At 43.0% G+C, this 23,300-nt stretch overlaps 1 protein-coding gene across 1 annotated transcript in view; it reads left to right on the top strand.

The window, feature by feature from the left end:
- The first annotated feature begins 5,443 nt into the window (after positions 1-5,443).
- LOC112241574 (GDNF family receptor alpha-4-like) overlaps positions 5,444-23,300 on the top strand; it is a 132,794-nt gene continuing 114,937 nt past the window's right edge. Inside the window, exon 1 of the mRNA XM_042330445.1 lies at positions 5,444-6,005. Within this exon, the coding sequence (XP_042186379.1) occupies positions 5,444-6,005 (562 nt within the window). The remainder of the gene's footprint in view (positions 6,006-23,300) is intronic.

Below are 23,300 nucleotides of genomic sequence, written 5' to 3' on the forward strand. Positions count from 1 at the left end.
CACATGGTTAGCAGATGTTAATGCGAGTGTAGCGAAATGCTTGTGCTTCTAGTTCCGACAATGCAGTAATAACGAACAAGTAATCTAACTAACAATTCCCCCCAAAAAAACTACTGGCTTATACACAGTGTAAGGGGAATATGTACATAAGGATATATGAATGAGTGATGGTACAGAGCAGCATAGGCAAGATACAGTAGATGATATCGAGTACAGTATATACATGAGATGAGTATGTAAACCAAGTGGCATAGTTAAAGTGGCTAGTGATACATATATTACATAAGGATGCAGTCGATGATATAGAGTACAGTATCTACGTATGCATATGAGATGAATAATGTAGGGTAAGTAACATTATATAAGGTAGCATTGTTTAAAGTGGCTAGTGATATATTTACATCATTTCCCATAAATTCCCATGATTAAAGTGGCTGGAGTAGAGTCAGTGTCATTGACAGTGTGTTGGCAGTAGCCACTCAATGTTAGTGGTGGCTGTTTAACAGTCTGATGGCCTTGAGATAGAAGCTGTTTTTCAGTCTCTCGGTCCCAGCTTTGATGCACCTGTACTGACCTCGCCTTCTGGATGACAGCGGGGTGAACAGGCAGTGGCTCGGGTGGTTGATGTCCTTGATGATCTTTATGGCCTTCCTGTAGCATCGGGTGGTGTAGGTGTCCTGGAGGGCAGGTAGTTTGCCCCCGGTGATGCGTTGTGCAGACCTCACTACCCTCTGGAGAGCCTTACGGTTGAGGGCGGTGCAGTTGCCATACCAGGCGGTGATACAGCCCGCCAGGATGCTCTCGATTGTGCATCTGTAGAAGTTTGTGAGTGCTTTTGGTGACAAGCCGAATTTCTTCAGCCTCCTGAGGTTGAAGAGGCGCTGCTGCGCCTTCCTCACGATGCTGTCTGTGTGAGTGGACCAATTCAGTTTGTCTGTGATGTGAATGCCGAGGAACTTAAAACGTGCTACCCTCTCCACTACTGTTCCATCGATGTGGATGGGGGGGTGTTCCCTCTGCTGTTTCCTGAAGTCCACAATCATCTCCTTAGTTTTGTTGACGTTGAGTGTGAGGTTATTTTCCTGACACCACACTCCGAGGGCCCTCACCTCCTCCCTGTAGGCCGTCTCGTCGTTGTTGGTAATCAAGCCTACCACTGTTGTGTCGTCCGCAAACTTGATGATTGAGTTGGAGGCGTGCGTGGCCACGCAGTCGTGGCTGAACAGGGAGTACAGGAGAGGGCTCAGAACGCACCCTTGTGGGGCCCCAGTGTTGAGGATCAGCGGGGAGGAGATGTTGTTGCCTACCCTCACCACCTGGGGGCGGCCCGTCAGGAAGTCCAGTACCCAGTTGCACAGGGCGGGGTCGAGACCCAGGGTCTCGAGCTTGATGACGAGCTTGGAGGGTACTATGGTGTTGAATGCCGAGCTGTAGTCGATGAACAGCATTCTCACATAGGTATTCCTCTTGTCCAGATGGGTTAGGGCAGTGTGCAGTGTGGTTGAGATTGCATCGTCTGTGGACCTATTTGGGCGGTAAGCAAATTGGAGTGGGTCAAGGGTGTCAGGTAGGGTGGAGGTGATATGGTCCTTGACTAGTCTCTCAAAGCACTTCATGATGACGGATGTGAGTGCTACGGGGCGGTAGTCGTTTAGCTCAGTTACCTTAGCTTTCTTGGGAACAGGAACAATGGTGGCCCTCTTGAAGCATGTGGGAACAGCAGACTGGTATAGGGATTGGTTGAATATGTCCGTAAACACACCGGCCAGCTGGTCTGCGCATGCTCTGAGGGCGCGGCTGGGGATGCCGTCTGGGCCTGCAGCCTTGCGAAGGTTAACACGTTTAAATGTCTTATTCACCTCGGCTGCAGTGAAGGAGAGACCGCATGTTTTCGTTGCAGGCCGTGTCAGTGGCACTGTATTGTCCTCAAAGCGGGCAAAAAAGTTATTTAGTCTGCCTGGGAGCAAGACATCCTGGTCCGTGACTGGGCTGGGTTTCTTCCTGTAGTCCGTGATTGACTGTAGACCCTGCCACATGCCTCTTGTGTCTGAGCCGTTGAATTGAGATTCTACTTTGTCTCTGTACTGGCGCTTAGCTTGTTTGATAGCCTTGCGGAGGGAATAGCTGCACTGTTTGTATTCAGTCATGTTACCAGACACCTTGCCCTGATTAAAAGCAGTGGTTCGCGCCTTCAGTTCCACACGAATGCTGCCATCAATCCACGGTTTCTGGTTAAGGAATGTTTTAATCGTTGCTATGGGAACGACATCTTCAACGCACGTTCTAATGAACTCGCACACCGAATCAGCGTATTCGTCAATGTTGTTGTCTGACGCAATACGAAACATCTCCCAGTCCACGTGATGGAAGCAGTCTTGGAGTGTGGAGTCAGCTTGGTCGGACCAGCGTTGGATAGACCTCAGCGTGGGAGCTTCTTGTTTTAGTTTCTGTCTGTAGGCAGGGATCAACAAAATGGAGTCGTGGTCAGCTTTTCCGAAAGGGGGGCTGGGCAGGGCCTTATATGCGTCGCGGAAGTTAGAGTAACAATGATCCAGGGTCTTTCCACCCCTGGTTGCGCAATCGATATGCTGATAAAATTTAGGGAGTCTTGTTTTCAGATTAGCCTTGTTAAAATCCCCAGCTACAATGAATGCAGCCTCCGGATAAATCGTTTCCAGTTTGCAGAGAGTTAAATAAAGTTCGTTCAGAGCCATCGATGTGTCTGCTTGGGGGGGGATATATACGGCTGTGATTATAATCGAAGAGAATTCTCTTGGTAGATAATGCGGTCTACATTTGATTGTGAGGAATTCTAAATCAGGTGAACAGAAGGATTTGAGTTCCTGTATGTTACCAGTTTACAACAGTAACATTACCTGAACATGATCAGTTTATATAAGTGACATTACCTCAACATTACCAGTTTATATACATGACATTACCTCAACATTACCAGTTTGTTTATAACAGGGACATTGGCTCATCATTACCAGTTTATGTAAGTGGCATTACCTCAACATTACCAGTTTATAGCGGTAACATTACATCGACATGACCAGTTTATATAAGTGCCATTACCCCAACATGACCAGTTTGTGTAGGTGACATTACCCTCAACATTACCAGTTTGTGTAAGTGACATTACCTCAACATTACCAGTTTATAACAGTAACATTGCCTCAACATTACCAGTTTATATACGTGACATTACCTCAACATTACCGGTTTATATAATCGACATTACCTCCGCATTACCAGTTTATTTAAGTGACATTTCCTCAACATTACCAGTTTATAACAGTAACATTACCTGAACATTACCAGTTAATAACCATAACATTACCCTCAAGATTATCAGTTAATAACAGTAACATTACCCTCAAGATTATCAGTTTATATCAGTTACATTTCATGAACATAATATAATGTATAAGTAGTAATTTATATAAGTAGTAATTTATATAATTTATATTGTAATTCATATAAGTAGTAATTTACAGTGAAAGATCCGTTTTATACTACCTTATGAATCAAATCAAATCAAATGTATTTATATAGCCCTTCTTACATCAGCTGATATCTCAAAGTGCTGTGATATCTCAAACGAATACATTTCCAATCTGTAATAACAACATGCCATCTACACAGCAACACATTTAAATGGTGTTGCAAAGGAGTGTTTTGGTGTGACATTCTAATGCATTCAGTGTCACTAAACTAAGCATTCACTTTCCTCCCCTTTTTTTCACATTTTCTGCTGGTCTGTGTTTTTTCTGTAGTGTTTCTCCTGTTATCTCAGAACATGGATATTGATTTAGGGACAGTAGTTGAATGCTTGATAATAAGCTAAGCAGAAATATGTATTTACACCCTGTGTGCTGCTGTTGTTAACCTTCTGTTAAAGTATCTGGCCCTTTCAACAGACCCACTAGGCCGTGCTTCCCTTCTGTTAAAGTATCTGGCCCTTTCAACAGACCCACTAGGCTGTGCTTCCCAAATGCAACCCTGTTCCCTGTCTTCCATGTGTGTCCTGGTCTAAAGTAGTGCACTATAAAGGGAATAGAGTGTGATATGGTAAACGCCTGATTTTCGCCTGATTTACTTCTGGTGTACGCCTGGTAAACACCTGGTAAATGTCTGGTAAACGCCTGGTATACGCCTGGTACACGCCTGGTTTACGTCTGGTAAACGCCTGGTTTACGCCTGGTAAACGCCTGGTAAATGCCTGGTATACACCTGGTATATGCCTGGTTTATGTCTGGTAAATGCCTGGTAAACACCTGGTAAATGCCTGGTTTACGCCAGGTTTACGCCAGGTTTACGCCTGGTTTACGCCTGGTATACACCTGGTTTACGCCTGGTAAACGCCTGGTATACACTTGATTTACGCCTGGTTTACGCCTGTTTTTTCCCCCATCGCTGCTGTCATATTAGCCTCTCAATCACACTACAGGATTAAAGGTGTCTGTCGCACTGTGTCCCCATTGGTACCCTATTCCTTATACAGTGTACTACTGTTGACCAGAGCCCTCTGGTCTAATTCCTTATACAGTGTACTACTGTTGACCAGAGCCCTCTGGTCTAATTCCTTATACAGTGTACTACTGTTGACCAGAGCCCTCTGGTCTTATTCCTTATACAGTGTACTACTGTTGACCAGAGCCCTCTGGTCTTATTCCTTATACAGTGTACTACTGTTGACCAGAGCCCTCTGGTCTTATTCCTTATACAGTGTACTACTGTTGACCAGAGCCCATAGGGAATAGAGTTTCATTTGGGACGCTGTCTGTCTGTCTGTCTGTCTGTCTGTCTGTCTGTCTGTCTGTCTGTCTGTCTGTCTGTCTGTCTGTCTGTCTGTCTGTCTGTCTGTCTGTCTGTCTGTCTGTCTGTCTCTTCCTCCGTCAGCCTGGCAACGGATTGATCCGCAGTGACACATGAACACACAGGCAACTGAGGAATTAGCATGAATTTGAATGCATTAACACCTTCCTCAGAGTTGATGTCCGCGCCCCGCGGAAATCTAGTTAGAATAAGGAAAAAACACCCATAAAAAGCTGTCAGATAGAGATATCTGTTTTGCATTGGATGGCTCTCAATCCACCACATTCGCTGATGTCGCACTTCTGTGGTGACAGGTGACCATGAGACATCCTGAAAATCCATCTTCTCACAAAATTGTCTGTAGCATCAGAACGGTTGGCCTATAAACTATTGGACAGATGAGTCTCTCACAAACACATTGGAAGGGCAATCTGAAGAGCCCCCAGGTACCAGTCTGAAAAAATTATGGAAGTATGCATGTTTACATTAGTGACAAAATGTTTAGGTTAAATACATGTTAAAAATAAAATGTTTCCTGATCTCTCTTCTTCTCTCAGATATAGGAGAGACAATTTAAACAAACTTCCTTTAGATTTTTGGGAGGGACTGGCTGCTGTTCCACATGTTTCTATTGGCTAATAGCAGTAAGGACTGTCTGCTGTTCCACGTGTTTCTATTGGCTAATAGCAGTAAGGACTGTCTGCTGTTCCACGTGTTTCTATTGGCTAATAGCAGTAAGGACTGTCTGCTGTTCCACGTGTTTCTATTGGCTAATAGCAGTAAGGACTGTCTGTTGTTCCACGTGTTTCTATTGGCTAATAGCAGTAAGGACTGTCTGTTGTTCCACGTGTTTCTATTGGCTAATAGCAGTAAGGACTGTCTGTTGTTCCACGTGTTTCTATTGGCTAATAGCAGTAAGGACTGTCTGCTGTTCCACGTGTTTCTATTGGCTAATAGCAGTAAGGACTGTCTGCTGTTCCACGTGTTTCTATTGGCTAATAGCAGTAAGGACTGTCTGCTGTTCCACGTGTTTCTATTGGCTAATAGCAGTAAGGACTGTCTGTTGTCCAAAGAGTTTGTATGGACTGACAGCAGTAAGGACTGTCTGTTGTCCAAAGAGTTTGTATGGACTGACAGCAGTAAGGACTGTCTGTTGTCCAAAGAGTTTGTATGGACTGACAGCAGTAAGGACTGTCTGTTGTCCAAAGAGTTTGTATGGACTGACAGCAGTAAATGCCAAAATTATATTTCATTATATTTGTATATATTTTTGATATACTTCAAAACGATACTTGGAATGACCTTCTTAAAACAATTCCATGTAGTTCAGAAGAACCCCCCGGTTTAGACAGGGCTTAGACTCTTATGGGTTAATCATTCTGTGGTGGGATTTTCATAGCATTTATTCACAGAACTTTTCACAATGCATGCGGCCCAAGTGGTACCTATGGCTCGTCCAAACTAGTGCAGAGGGCATAGGATGCTATTTGGGACAAAGGTTCTGGCATCAAAGTAGGGCTCAATCAGTCATCCTCTAACAGCTGACGCAGGTTCTGGCATCACAGTAGGGCTCAATCAGTCATCCTCTAACAGCTGACGCAGGTTCTGGCATCACAGTAGGGCTCAATCAGTCATCCTCTAACAGCTTACCACATCAGCCAGACCACAGTATTGCTTCAATAAATTAACACAGAAAGATAGCACACCACAATCAGGCTCAAATGCTTCATATCTTACAGAGTGGGAAGACAGCGTCACATTAAATCAGTTCTGTAGGCCTATGAGCACGATTCCCTTTAATCACATTTTTTTTACATTTACATGTTAGTCATTTAACAGACTCTCTGATTAGAGCCATTATAGTAGTGAGTCATTTAGTAGACTCTCTGATCCAGAGCCACTACAGTAGTGAGTCATTTAACAGACTCTCTGATTAGAGCCACTACAGTAGTGAGTCATTTAGTAGACTCTCTGATTAGAGCCACTACAGTAGTGAGTCATTTAGTAGACTCTCTGATCCAGAGCCATTACAGTAGTGAGTCATTTAGCAGACTCTCTGATCCAGAGCCACTACAGTAGTGAGTCATTTAGTAGACTCTCTGATTAGAGCCATTACAGTAGTGAGTCATTTAGTAGACTCTCTTATCCAGAGCCATTACAGTAGTGAGTCATTTAACAGACTCTCTGATTAGAGCCACTACAGTAGTGAGTCATTTAGTAGACTCTCTGATTAGAGCCACTACAGTAGTGAGTCATTTAGCAGACTCTCTGATTAGAGCCACTACAGTAGTGAGTCATTTAGTAGACTCTCTGATCCAGAGCCATTATAGTAGTGAGTCATTTAGCAGACTCTCTGATCCAGAGCCACTACAGTAGTGAGTCATTTAGTAGACTCTCTGATTAGAGCCACTACAGTAGTTAGTCATTTAACAGACTCTCTTATCCAGAGCCATTACAGTAGTTAGTCATTTAACAGACTCTCTTATCCAGAGCCACTACAGTAGTTAGTCATTTAACAGACTCTCTGATTAGAGCCATTACAGTAGTGAGTCATTTAGCAGACTCTCTTATCCAGAGCCATTACAGTAGTGAGTCATTTAGCAGACTCTCTTATCCAGAGCCATTACAGTAGTGAGTCATTTAGCAGACTCTCTTATCCAGAGCCACTACAGTAGTGAGTCATTTAACAGACTCTCTTATCCAGAGCCATTACAGTAGTGAGTCATTTAGTAGACTCTCTGATTAGAGCCATTACAGTAGTGAGTCATTTAGTAGACTCTCTGATCCAGAGCCATTACAGTAGTGAGTCATTTAGCAGACTCTCTTATCCAGAGCCATTACAGTAGTGAGTCATTTAGTAGACTCTCTGATTAGAGCCACTACAGTAGTGAGTCATTTAACAGACTCTCTTATCCAGAGCCATTACAGTAGTGAGTCATTTAGCAGACTCTCTTATCCAGAGCCACTACAGTAGTGAGTCATTTAGCAGACTCTCTTATCCAGAGCCACTACAGTAGTGAGTCATTTAGCAGACTCTCTTATCCAGAGCCACTACAGTAGTGAGTCATTTAGCAGACTCTCTTATCCAGAGCCACTACAGTAGTGAGTCATTTAGCAGACTCTCTTATCCAGAGCCATTACAGTAGTGAGTCATTTAACAGACTCTCTTATCCAGAGCCATTACAGTAGTGAGTCATTTAGTAGACTCTCTTATCCAGAGCCATTACAGTAGTGAGTCATTTAGCAGACTCTCTTATCCAGAGCCATTACAGTAGTGAGTCATTTAGTAGACTCTCTGATTAGAGCCATTACAGTAGTGAGTCATTTAGTAGACTCTCTTATCCAGAGCCATTACAGTAGTGAGTCATTTAGTAGACTCTCTGATTAGAGCCACTACAGTAGTTAGTCATTTAACAGACTCTCTTATCCAGAGCCATTACAGTAGTGAGTCATTTAGTAGACTCTCTTATCCAGAGCCATTACAGTAGTGAGTCATTTAGTAGACTCTCTGATCCAGAGCCATTACAGTAGTGAGTCATTTAGCAGACTCTCTTATCCAGAGCCATTACAGTAGTGAGTCATTTAGCAGACTCTCTTATCCAGAGCCACTACAGTAGTGAGTCATTTAACAGACTCTCTTATCCAGAGCCACTACAGTAGTGAGTCATTTAGCAGACTCTCTTATCCAGAGCCATTACAGTAGTGAGTCATTTAACAGACTCTCTTATCCAGAGCCATTACAGTAGTGAGTCATTTAGTAGACTCTCTTATCCAGAGCCATTACAGTAGTGAGTCATTTAGCAGACTCTCTTATCCAGAGCCACTACAGTAGTGAGTCATTTAACAGACTCTCTTATCCAGAGCCACTACAGTAGTGAGTCATTTAGCAGACTCTCTTATCCAGAGCCATTACAGTAGTGAGTCATTTAGCAGACTCTCTTATCCAGAGCCACTACAGTAGTGAGTCATTTAGCAGACTCTCTTATCCAGAGCCACTACAGTAGTGAGTCATTTAGAAGACTCTCTTATCCAGAGCCACTACAGTAGTGAGTCATTTAGCAGACTCTCTTATCCAGAGCCACTACAGTAGTGAGTCATTTAGCAGACTCTCTTATCCAGAGCCATTACAGTAGTGAGTCATTTAGCAGACTCTCTTATCCAGAGCCATTACAGTAGTGAGTCATTTAGCAGACTCTCTTATCCAGAGCCACTACAGTAGTGAGTCATTTAGTAGACTCTCTGATTAGAGCCACTACAGTAGTGAGTCATTTAACAGACTCTCTTATCCAGAGCCATTACAGTAGTGAGTCATTTAGCAGACTCTCTTATCCAGAGCCATTACAGTAGTGAGTCATTTAGCAGACTCTCTGATTAGAGCCACTACAGTAGTGAGTCATTTAGTAGACTCTCTGATTAGAGCCACTACAGTAGTGAGTCATTTAACAGACTCTCTTATCCAGAGCCACTACAGTAGTGAGTCATTTAGTAGACTCTCTGATTAGAGCCACTACAGTAGTGAGTCATTTAGCAGACTCTCTGATCCAGTTAGAATTAGTGTCTGTTAGAATTAGTGTGTCAGTTAGAATTAGTGTGTCAGTTAGAATCAGTGTGTCAGTTAGAATTAGAGTGTCAGTTAGAATTAGTGTCAGTTAGAATTAGAGTGTCAGTTAGAATTACAGTGTCAGTTAGAATTACAGTGTCAGTTAGAATTACAGTGTCAGTTAGAATTAGAGTGTCAGTTAGAATTAGAGTGTCAGTTAGAATTCAAATCAAATTTATTTATAAAGCCCTTCGTACATCAGCTGATATCTCAAAGTGCTGTACAGAAACCCAGCCTAAAACCCCAAACAGCAAGCAATGCAGATGTAGAAGCACGGTGGCTAGGAAAAACTGCCTAGAAAGGACCGAACCTAGGAAGAAACCTAGAGAGGAACCAGGCTATGTGGGGTGGCCAGTCCTCTTCTGGCTGTGCCAGGTGGAGATTATAACAGAACATGGCCAAGATGTTCAAATGTTCATAAATGACCAGCATGGTCTAATAATAATAAGGCAGAACAGTTGAAACTGGAGCAGCAGCACGGCCAGGTGGACTGGGGACATGAAGGAGTCATTATGTCAGGTAGTCCTGAGGCATGGTCCTAGGGCTCAGGTCCTTCGAGAGAGAGAAAGAAAGAGAGAATTAGAGAGAGCACACTTAAATTCACACAGGACACCGAATAGGACAGGAAAGGTCTCCAGATATAACAAACTGACCCTAGCCCCCCGACACAAACTACTGCAGCATATATACTGGAGGCTGAGACAGGAGGGGTCAGGAGACAGTTAGAATTAGAGTGTCAGTTAGAATTAGAGTGTCAGTTAGAATTAGAGTGTCAGAATTAGAGTGTTAGTTAGAATTTGAGTTTTAGTTCACGAAAGGCTTGAATTTATTCATGACATTTTTCTCATAAAGTAGACATAGTCCGCACAACAGCTGCCAATATGCAGTATTTAAATACATGCCATTATTTATGGAGTGTGTGCTATCTCCTGAATGATTCCTCTTTTCCTCATTCTAATGCTCCCACCCTGGTTTGAATGGAAGGTCCTAAATAATGCCTTCAGAAAGTATTCACGCCGCTTCACTTTTTACACATTTTCTTGTGTTACAGCCGTAACTTAAAATAGATTGTATTTAGATTTCTTGTTACCAACCTAAACACAATACACCAAAATGTCAAAGTGGAATTTTTTACAAAAAATAAAAAAGTTCAACGCTGCCATGGAGACAAGTGTTTTAATACTAAAGCCTCTCTTGAAAAAGCCAAACCTTGACCCAGAAAATCCCCCAAATTTAATAAACTATTGGCCTATGTCGAATCTCCCATTCTTCTCAAACATTTTTGAAAAAGCTGATGCGCAGCAACTCATTGACTTCCTGAAGACAATGTACACAAAATGCTTCGGTCTGGTTTTGGACCCCATCATAGCACCGAGACGGCACTCTGAAAGTGGTAAATTATCTTTTAATTGCATCAGACCGAGGTTCTGCATCTGTCCTCGTGCTCCTAGACCTTAGTGCTGCTTTTGACACCATCGATCACCACTTTTTGGGGGGAGAGATTGGAAACCCTAATTGGTCGCTGAAGAGTAAGGAACTCCCCTCACCTCATTGTCTAGGTCCTAATTGGTCGCTGAATAGTAAGGAACTCCCCTCACCTCATTGTCTTGGTCCTAATTGGTCGCTGAATAGTAAGGAACTCCCCTCACCTCATTGTCTTAGTCCTAATTGGTCGCTGAATAGTAAGGAACTCCCCTCACCTCATTGTCTTGGTCCTAATTGGTCGCTGAATAGTAAGGAACTCCCCTCACCTCATTGTCTTGGTCCTAATTGGTCGCTGAATAGTAAGGAACTCCCCTCACCTCATTGGCTTGGTCCTAATTGGTCGCTGAATAGTAAGGAACTCCCCTCACCTCATTGTCTTGGTCCTAATTGGTCACTGAATAGTAAGGAACTCCCCTCACCTCATTGTCTAGGTCCTAATTGAACAAATATAAATATTCCCAAAATGCATCCTGTTTGCAACAAGGCACTAAAGTATTCATCATCTGAAGACCCATGATAAACTGTAGCTATATGAAGGGGTTGATGACGTGCTGACATCACTTTCTGTCACAGCTTGTGGACTTGTTTAAGTGATGCTGTGCGTTTTCTTGCTAGCCTTACTTTGCTACGTGCCAACTTTAAGGTTTTTATTTTTTCCCCACGCTCAACTTTTTTCATTAAACTTTTTCACCCCGGATGCTTTATCTGGACGTGGTTCGTCAGGACCTCCACCAGCCGAGGCTAAGTAGTAACATTAACATGATGCCACCTAGTTGCAGTCGCTGTACTCATAATATACAGGAGAACAATCGCCTTATGGCAAGGATAGCCGTGCTGCAAGCCCAGCTTCAGACGCAATCGTTAGGCAAGAGTAATTTAAGTGTAGGAAAGGATGAAACCACATCTGTGCCACCAGTAAGTACAGATAGTAGTATAAATCCCCTCACACGGTCCTCGCAGCCGTACAACTTTCTCAATGCTTCTGGAGGGAAATGCTGTAGGAATGTTCAACCGGTGTCACTCATTCAGCAGACAGAAATGTTCAACCGGTTCTACCCATTAAGCAACGAGTCGAGTCAGAGGCAGAGCCTTCTCTTGTCTCTACTCCTCCCGTTACGGGGTCTGAGACGCCGAAGCTTGGCGCCTTCTTTACCCGCAGTATTAGACTTAAAACTAATCATCCAGCGATCATACACTGTTTACCAGGGGGCAGGGCTACCGACGTTAAGGCTAATCTGAAGATGGTGCTGGCTACGGCTAAAACTGGCGAGTGTAGAGAGTATAGGGTTATTGTTATCCACGTCGGCACCAACGATGTTAGGATGAAACAGTCAGAGGTCACCAAGCGCAACATAGCCTCAGCGTGTAAATCAGAAAGATGTGTCGGCATTGAGTAATTGTCTCTGGCCCCCTCCCAGTTAGGGGGAGTGATGAGCTCTACAGCAGTCTCACTAGTCAATCGCTGGTTGAAAACTGTTTTCTGACCCTCCCAAAAGATAGAATTTGTAGATAATTGGCCCTCTTTCTGGGGCTTACCCACAAACAGGACCAAGCCTGGCCTGCTGAGGAGTGACAGACTCCATCTTAGCTGGAGGGGTGCTCTCATCTTATCAATGAACATAGACAGGGCTCTAACTCATCTAGCTCCAAAATGAGATGGGGTGCAGGCCAGGCAGCAGGCTGTTAGCCAGCCTGCCAGCTTAGTGGAGTCTGCAACTAGCACAGTCAGTGTAGTCAGCTCAGCTATCCCCATTGAGAACGTGTCTGTGCCTCGACCTGGGTTAGGCAAAACTAAACATGGCGGTGTTCGTCTTAGCAATCACTGGAGTAAAGACCTCCTCCATTCCTGTCATTATTGAAAGAGATTGTGATACCTCACATCTCAAAATAGGGCTACTTAATGTTAGATCCCTCACTTCCAAGGCAGTTATAGTCAATGAACTGATCATTATATTGCTGTGACTGGCCTGACTGAAACATGGCTCAGGCCTGATGAATTTACTGTGTTAAATGAGGCCTCTCCTCCTGGCTACACTAGTGACCATATCCCCTGTGCATCCCGCAAAGGCGGAGGTGTTGCAAACATTTACGATACCAAATTTAAAATTACAAAAAAAAAAGACTGTATTTTTGTCTTTTGAGCTTCTAGTCATGAAATCTATGCAGCCTATTCAATCACTTTTTATAGCTACTGTTTACAGGCCTCCTGGGCCATATACAGCGTTCCTAACTGAGTTCCCTGAATTCTTATCAGTCATGAAACATAATATTCACATTTTTGGTGACTTTAATATTCACATGGAAAAGTCCACAGACCCACTCCAAAAGGCTTTCGGAGCCATCATCGACTCAGTGGGTTTTGTCCAACATGTCTCCGGACCTACTCACTGCCACAGTCATACTCTGGACCTAGTTTTGTCCCATGGAATAAATATTGTGGATCTTAATGTTTTTCCTTATAATCCTGGACTATCGGACCACCATTTTATTACGTTTGCAATCGTAACAAATAATCTGCTCAGACCCCAACCAAGGATCATCAAAAGCCATGCTATAAATTCTCGGACATCCCAAAGATTCCAAGTGTAACGTCTGCTTCCAGCTCTCACTCTCAAACACGTAGATCCCCTGAACGCAGCTCACTTTCCAGCCCACACTCTCCAACTCACACTCTCAAACACGTAGATCCCCTGAACGCAGCTCACTCTCCAGATCCCAATCACCTGAATTCTATTAACTGTTCACACACCTATATATCATTATCACGCTCTATTTAGTTCAGTTCTTTGCACCCCACCATTGTGAGGCATTGTTTGTTTTGTGACACACTTCTAATCGGAGCTCTGTTTTTCCTGTAATTTAATCCTCCCGTGTATGATAGTTTTGCCTGCCTCACTAATGACGCCTTTTGCCTATTCCCTGCATGTACTTTAGCCTATTGTATTTCCTGTTATCAACCTCTTGCCTGATCTCCCGGACGACTTTACTGGCCCTTTCCCTGCCTGTACTGTTGCCTTGTTTGATCCCCTGTGTATGACCTTCTGCCTGCCCCTGGACCCAGCTGCCTGCCCCTGGACCCAGCTGCCTGCCCCTGGACCCAGCTACCTGCCCCTGGACCCAGCTACCTGCCCCTGGACCCAGCTACCTGCCTCCTTCTGTGTGTGACCTTCTGCCTGCCCCTGGACCCATCTACTTGCCCCTGGACCCAGCTACCTACCTCCTCCTGTGTGTGACCTTCTGCTTGCCCCTGGACCCAGCTACCTGCCCCTGGACCCAGCTACCTGCCTCCTCCTGTGTGTGACCTTCTGCCTGTCCCCGGGACCCAGCTACCTGCCCCTGGACCCAGCTACCCGCCTCCTCCTGTGGTCCTTTACAATAAACACCTGCTGCGCCCTGCGCTTGAAACCAGCTCTCTGTCTCCTATCGTGTTCCTTACACCTAGATGCCAATTCGAGACTCCCTGCACCTACCCAAGGACATCAAAACAATCGGTTAACCACCTAACTGATGAACTTAATTTAACCTTGCGTAATACCCTAGATGCAGTCGCACCCCTAAAAACAAAAAATATTTGTCACAAGAAACTAGCTCCTGGTATACAGAAAATACCTGAGATCTGAAGCAAGCTTCCAGAAAATTGGAACGGAAATGGCGCCACACCAAACTGGAAGTCTTCCGATTAGCTTGGAAAGACAGTACTGTACTGTATCGAAGAGCCCTTACTATCCTACCGATCCTCGACTTCGGCGATGTCATCTACGAAATAGCTTCCAATACTCTACTCAGCAAACTGGATGCAGTTTATCACAGTGCCATCCGTTTTGTTACTAAAGCACCTTATACCACCCACCACTGTGACCTGTATGCTCTAGTCGGCTGGCCCTCGCTACATATTCATCGCCAGACTCACTGGCTCCAGGTCATCTACAAGTCCATGCTAGGTAAAGCTCCGCCTTATCTCAGTTCACTGGTCACGATGGCAACACCCATCCGTAGCATGCGCTCCAGCAGGTGTATCTCACTGATCATCCCTAAAGCCAACACCTCATTTGGCCGCCTTTCCTTCCAGTTCTCTGCTGCCTGTGACTGGAACGAATTGCAAAAATCGTTGAAGTTGGAGACTTATCTCCCTCACCAACTTCAAACATCTGCTATCTGAGCAGCTAACCGATCGCTGCAGCTGTACATAGTCCATCGGTAAATAGCCCACCCAATTTACCTACCTCATCCCCATACTGTTTTTATTTATTTACTTTTCTGCTCTTTTGCACATCAGTTTCTCTACCTGCACATGACCATCTGATCATTTATCACTCCAGTGTTAATCTGTAATTATTCGCCTACCTCCTCATGCCTGTTGCACACAATGTATATAGACTTTTAGATTTTTTGTTCTTTTTTTTTTCCTACTGTGTTATTGACTTGTTTATTGTTTACTCCATGTGTAACTCTGTGTTGTCTGTTCACACTGGTATGCTTTATCTTGGCCAGGTCGCAGTTGTAAATGAGGTTAAATAAAGGTGAAATATATATATTTTTTAAAGAAATACTGCTGCTCGATCATCCTATTCTTGCAACTTAATTGAGGAGAATAAGAACAATCCAAAATGTATTTTTGATACTGTCGCAAAGCTAACGAAAAAGCACCATTCTCCAAGAGAGGATGGCTTTCACTTCAGCAGTATTAAATTCATGAACTTCTTTGAGGAAAAGATCATGATCATTATAAAGCAAATTACGGACTCCTCTTTAAACCTGCGTATTCCTCCAAAGCTCAGTTGTCCTGAGTCTGCACAACTCTCCCAGGACCTAGGATCAAGAGAGACGCTCAAGTGTTTTAGTAATATATCTCTTGACACAATGATGAAAATAATCATGGCCTCTAAACCTTCAAGCTGCATACTGGACCCTATTCCAACTAAACTACTGAAAGAGCTGCTTCCTGTGCTTGGCCCTCCTATGTTGAACATAATAAACGGCTCTCTATCCACCGGATGTGTACCAAACTCACTAAAAGTGGCAGTAATAAAGCCTCTCTTGAAAAAGCCAAACCAAACCTCCTCCTATAGAGCTTATCCGGTGTTCTGTGTGAATTTAAGTCTGCTCTCTCTAATTCGCTCTTTCTCTCTCTCTCTTTCTGACATTTACTCCTGAGGTGCTGACCTGTTGCACCCTTTACTACCACCACTGATTATTATTATTGGACCTTGCTGGTCATCTATAAACATTTGAACATCTTGGTCATGTTCTGTTATAATCTCCACCCGGCACAGCCAGAAGAGGACTGGCCACCCCTCATAGCCTGGTTCCTCTCTAGGTTTCTTCCTAGGTTCTGACCTTTCTAGGGAGTTTTTCCTAGCCACCGTGCTTCTTCATCTGCATTGCTTGCTGTTTTGGGTTTTAGGCTGGGTTTCTTTACAGCACTTTGAGACATCAGCTGACCTAAAAAATACATTTGATTGATTGATTTGTTGATATAGCTATATGAAGGGGACCTTTCTATTTGTTTGAATCATGTTCTCATACTTACCTCACTACACTCTACTCTACTCTACTCTTCTACACTATGCTATACTCTACTGTACTGTACTTCACTATACTCTACTCTACAGTACCCTACTGTACAATACTCTCCTCTACTCTACTATACTATGCTATACTCTACTGTACTGTACTTCACTATACTCACTACTCTACTCTACACGACTCTACTATACACTACTCTACTCTACTCTACTCTTCTACACTATGCTATACTCTACTGTACTGTATTTCACTATACTCTACTGTACACTACTCTACTCTGCTCTACTATAGTCTACTCTACTATACTCTACTCTACTGTACTCCACGACTCTACACTACTCTACTCTACTGTACTGTATTTCACTATACTCTACTGTACATTACTCTACTGTACTGTACTGTACTGTACTGTACTGTACTGTACTGTACTGTACTCTACTCTACTCTACTCTACTCTACTGTACTCTACTCTACACCACTCTACTCTACACTACTCTACACTACGCTACTCTACTCTATTATACTATACTCTACTCTACTCTACTCTACTACACTATGCTATACTCTACTGTACTGTACTCTAATCTACTGTACTATACTCTACTGTACTGTACTCTACTCTACACTACTATACACTACTATACACTACTATACTCTACTGTACTGTACCTCACCAGACTCTACTCTACTCTACAGCACTCTACTATACTCTACTGTACTGTACAATACTCTACTCTACTGTACTGTATTTCACTATACTCTACTGTACACTACTCTACTCTACTATAGTCTACTATACTCTACTCTACACTACTCTAGTCTACTGTACTGTATTTCACTATACTCTACTGTACATTACTCTACTCTACTGTACTGTACCGTACTATACTCCAATCTACTGTACACTACTCTACTCTACTGTACTCTACTCTACACCACTCTACACAACCATACACTACTCTACTCTACACTACACTACTCTACTCTACTCTGTTATACTATACACTACTCTACTCTTCTACACTATGCTATACTCTACTGTACTGTACTGTACTTCACTCTACTCTACTCTAGCGTACTCTACCCTACTGTACTATACTCTACTGCACTATACTTAACCATACTCTACTCTACTATACTCTACTGTACTGTACAATACTATACTCTACTCTACACTACTATACACTACTATACTCTACTGTACTGTACTTCACTCTACGCCACTTCCACACTATACTATACTGTACTGTACTTCACCATACTCCACTCTACAGTACTCTACTGTACTATACTATACTCTACTCTACTGTACGCTACTGTACTATACTATACTCTACTCTACTGTACTATACTCTACACTACTCTACTCTACTATACACTACTATACTCTACTGTAATGTACTTCACTATACTCTACTCTACTCTGCAGCACTCTACTATACTATACTGTACTGTACTATACTGCACTCTACACTACTTTACTGTACTATACTCTACACTACTATACTCTACTCTTCTACACTATACTATACTGTACTGTACTTCACCATACTCTACTCTACTCTACTCTGCACTACTCTACTGTACTCTACTGTACTATACTATACTATACTATACTCTACTCTGCACTACTCTACTCTACTGTACTATACTCTACTGTACTATACTCTACTATACTCAGCTCTACTGTACTCTACTCTACTGTACTATACTCTACTGTACTCTACTCTACTGTACTATACTCTACTATACTCAGCTCTACTGTACTCTACTCTACTTTACTCTTCTACACTATGCTATATTCTACTGTACTGTACTCCACCATACTCTACACCACTCTACTCTGCACTACTCTACACTACTCTAATCTACTCTAATCTACTCTACACTACTGTACTCTACATTACTCTATTCTACTCTACACTACTCTACACTACTCTACTCTACAGTACACTGATCTACACTACTCTACACTGCTTTACACTACTCTACTCTACTCTACTCTACACTGCTTTACTCTACTCTACTCTACACTACTCTACACTACTCTACTCTAATCTACACTACTCTACACTACTCTACTCTAATCTACACTACTCTACTCTAATCTACACTACTCTACATTACTCTACTCTACTCTACTGTACTATACTCTACTGTACTATACTCTACTATACTCAGCTCTACTGTACTCTACTCTACTGTACTCTACTCTACTGTACTCTACTCTACTGTACTGTACTATACTCTACTATACTCAGCTCTACTGTACTCTACTCTACTTTACTCTTCTACACTATGCTATATTCTACTGTACTGTACTCCACCATACTCTACACCACTCTACTCTGCACTACTCTACACTACTCTAATCTACTCTAATCTACTCTACACTACTGTACTCTACATTACTCTATTCTACTCTACACTACTCTACACTACTCTACTCTACAGTACACTGATCTACACTACTCTACACTGCTTTACACTACTCTACTCTACAATACTCTACTCTAATCTACACTACTCTACACTACTCTACTCTAATCTACACTACTCTACTCTAATCTACACTACTCTACATTACTCTACTCTACTCTACTCTACACTACTCTACACTACTCTACACTACTCTACTCTACTCTACTCTAATCTACACTACTCTACACTACTCTACACTACTCTACTCTACTCTACTCTACTCTACTCTACTCTACTCTACTCTACTCTACTCTACTCTACTCTAATCTACACTACTCTACTCTACTCTACTCTACTCTACTCTACTCTACTCTACTCTACTCTACTCTACTCTACTCTACTCTACTCTACACTACTCTACTCTACTCTACTCTACTCTCTTTGATACTAACCACGTTTCATCCGTAGTTTTTATGCGAGTGAAGTCATACCGTATAACAACAACTCACGACAGCTGCGATGGAAACAGGAAGTTTCGGTACAATTGTATATAAGCCGACAGATCATTTGTTTGTTCGAAATGGTGGGGTGTTTTTCTATCTGTAAAATACATTATGCGAGAAATAGTGGTGGAAATGCTTTATGCACAAATATTGATATAAAAAACATCATTTTGAGGTAAACTTGGAGTCACGTGATGATATGGTGTGTTGTCCTCCCAGTACGACTCAGGAAACCATGCAGTTTATTAGACTACAGATGAAATAAGTGAAGATGAACTTCACAGGGTGGTGAAAGTCCACGGTGATGAGCTTGATGCTCCTTAACAATAAATATTGAGGGTCTTATTCTGCTGACATGATCATTGATGCATTACTGCCGCTTGAAAAATAAAAACATTCCAGCTCTTATCCATGTAGACTAGCTTACCCGCACTGTATCTGCTAGCTGTGTGCTTAACCACACGTGCCAAGACCAGTGTAGGCTATTTAACACAGCGGTTTTTGTGACAAAACTAACAGTTGGAAATGCGATGGAAGCACGTTGAATGTTCCATTTTAATTCGGTAATTAAACATTTAAGCGAAGGTCACGAGTTCATCACGCACATTTAAAAAAAAAACTGCAACAAGTCCATTTGGTGGAAACACCACTAGTGGGAAAACGCGTCCATTTTGCAACCAGCCTGAAAACAATGACCAGAAACTGTTATAATTTATCACCGCAGTGATTTAGGAATCCATGTGACTAGGCAGCCACATGTTGTTCTCCTTGCTAGACAGCTAATAACAAATGAGGCTAATTGTTTTTTTCTATTTGTTTTTGTTTTGTTTTCAGGGACAGATGGCAAATTGATTTGTTAATTTCACTCCATGGCAATGGCAGGACAAAACAGTTGTGCACAACTAGTTTGGAGGTAAGACATTTTAACATCTGATTAAAAACTTAGGAAATGCAACTAGCTATGTGGCGTTCAATCTTGCTAGCCAGCCAAGTTATTTGTGCATTCTTACACAGTCAATCCATGCAGTGTCTGTTTACATTAGCTAACTTTCTTCTTGTCACTTCCCCACCCTTCGTGTTTCACCATTGCATATAAAGACAATTTTAGCATATTTTCAATTAAACGTAAACCGGTGACAACTTGATCAAGCCTATGAATATGCAAAACTGTTGACTAAACTACAGCACATTATTAACAAAGGTATTTGTGGTTCTCAGCAACTTGAAGCAGCACTGAAAGTCAGGTTTTGGCCTTATGTTTCTGTTCTCCCCAGGTTGGAGCACAACCCATCATTTATTCATTTATTAATCAAAAAGTGTTGATGTCTCCACATGTTTCTGGTTTTGAGGCTTGGGCATCTGAAGCTGCAGTTCATCTGTCTAATGAGAGAGACAGGCATCATCTGGGGAGTGTAGTTCATCTCTCTAATCCCCTGCAAGAAGGGAGACAGGCATCATCTGGGGACTGTAGTTCATCTGTCTAATCCCCTGCAAGGAGCGAGACAGTCATCATCTGGGGAGTGCAGTTCATCTGTCTAATCCCCTGCAAGGAGAGAGATGGGCATCATCTGGGGAGTCTGTCTAATCCCCTGCAAGGAGAGAGACAGGCATCATCTGGGGAGTGCAGTTCATCTGTCTAATCCCCTACAAGGAGAGAGACAGGCATCATCTGGGGAGTGTAGTTCATCTGTCTAATCCCCTGCAAGGAGAGAGACAGGCATCATCTGGGGAGTGCAGTTCATCTGTCTAATCCCCTGCAAGGAGAGAGACAGGCATCATCTGGGGAGTGCAGTTCATCTGTCTAATCCCCTGCAAGGAGCGAGACAGGCATCATCTGGGGAGTGTAGTTAATCTGTCTAATCCCCTGCAAGAAGGGAGACAGGCATCATCTGGGGAGTGTAGTTCATCTGTCTAATCCCCTGCAAGGAGAGAGAAAGGCATCATCTGGGGAGTGCAGTTCATCTGTCTAATCCCCTGCAAGGAGAGAGACAGGCATCATCTGGGGAGTGTAGTTCATCTGTCTAATCCCCTGCAAGGAGAGAGACAGGCATCATCTGGGGAGTGTAGTTCATCTGTCTAATCCCATGCAAGTGGGGAGACAGGCATCATCTGCGGAGTCTGTCTAATCCCCTGCAAGGAGAGAGACAGGCATCATCTGGGGAGTGTAGTTCATCTGTCTAATCCCCTGCAAGGAGAGAGACAGGCATCATCTGGGGAGTCTGTCTAATCCCCTGCAAGGAGAGAGACAGGCATCATCTGGGGAGTGCAGTTCATCTGTCTAATCTCCTGCAAGGAGAGAGACAGGCATCATCTGGGGAGTGCAGTTCATCTGTCTAATCCCCTACAAGGAGAGAGACAGGCATCATCTGGGGAGTGCAGTTCATCTGTCTAATCCCCTACAAGGAGAGAGACAGGCATCACCTGGGGAGTGCAGTTCATCTGTCTAATCCCCTGCAAGGGGCGAGACAGGCATCATCTGGGGAGTGCAGTTCATCTGTCTAATCCCCTGCAAGGAGAGAGACAGGCATCATCTGGGGAGTCTGTCTAATCCCCTGCAAGGAGAGAGACAGGCATCATCTGGGGAGTGTAGTTCATCTGTCTAATCCCCTGCAAGGGGGGAGACAGGCATCATCTGGGGAGTCTGTCTAATCCCCTGCAAGGAGAGAGACAGGCATCATCTGGGGAGTCTGTCTAATCCCCTGCAAGGAGAGAGACAGGCATCATCTGGGGAGTGCAGTTCATCTGTCTAATCCCCTGCAAGGGGCGAGACAGGCATCATCTGGGGAGTGCAGTTCATTTGTCTAATCCCCTGCAAGGAGAGAGACAGGCATCATCTGGGGAGTGTAGTTAATCTGTCTAATCCTCTACAAGGAGAGAGACAGGCATCATCTGGGGAGTCTGTCTAATGCCCTGCAAGGAGAGAGACAGGCATAATATTACAATATTGTATTAATTTCATTTAATATATATTCCTGTTTGATATTCAATTCATTCATATAAATAAATTGGACATGTTCTCCTTTATAATATGCCAGTGTTTGTTTTGTATCCAATTAATTGAGGTTTACGTCAGGATGAAGTAGTCTAGACCTTCTAATCTAGTTGTATTGCATCATATATCGCCTAGCAATATTAGTTATCAATGCATAAAGTGAATATAAAACCAAGCTATCTTGAACATCAGTGTCATTTAATATGTGTATTAAAAGATGCATTTATCACAAAGCAAACATGCTCATTGGAAATTTAACAGCAGCAGTCTTAATGCAATGCGATACTAGCTTCATAGTGAAACACCACTATTCTGGCTATTTATCATTCTTAAACAGGAAGCAAAATAGGAAGCAAAACATCCACTTAGGTTGGAGTCATTAAAACTCGTTTTCAACCACTCCACAAATGTCTTGTTAACAAACTATAGTTTGGGCAAGTTGTTTTAGGACATCTACTTTGTGCATGACACAAGTCATTTTTTTCCAACAATTGTTTACAGACAGATTATTTCACTTATAATTCACTGTTTCACAATTCCAGCGGGTCAGAAGTTTACATGCAGTAAGTTGACTGTGCCTTTAAACAGCTTGGAAATTTCTAGAATATGATATCATGGCATTAGAAGCTTCTGATAGACTAATTGACATCATTTGAGTCAATTGGAGGTGTACCTGTGGATGTATTTCAAAGCCTACTTTCAAACTCAGTGCCTCTTTGCTTGACATCATGGGAAAATCAAAAGAAATCAGCCAAGATGTCAGAAAAAAATTGTAGACCTCCACAAGTCTGGTTCATCCTTGGGAGCAATTTCCAACTGCCTGAAGGTACCACGTTCATCTGTACAAGCAATAGTACACAAGTATAAACACCATGGGACCACGCAGCCGTCATACCGCTGAGGAAGGAGACGTGTTTGGTACTTTGGTGCGAAAAGTTAAATTCAATCCCAG

The sequence above is a fragment of the Oncorhynchus tshawytscha genome, linkage group LG11, assembly GCF_018296145.1.
Source record: "Oncorhynchus tshawytscha isolate Ot180627B linkage group LG11, Otsh_v2.0, whole genome shotgun sequence".
Taxonomy (NCBI): Eukaryota; Metazoa; Chordata; class Actinopteri; order Salmoniformes; family Salmonidae; genus Oncorhynchus; species Oncorhynchus tshawytscha.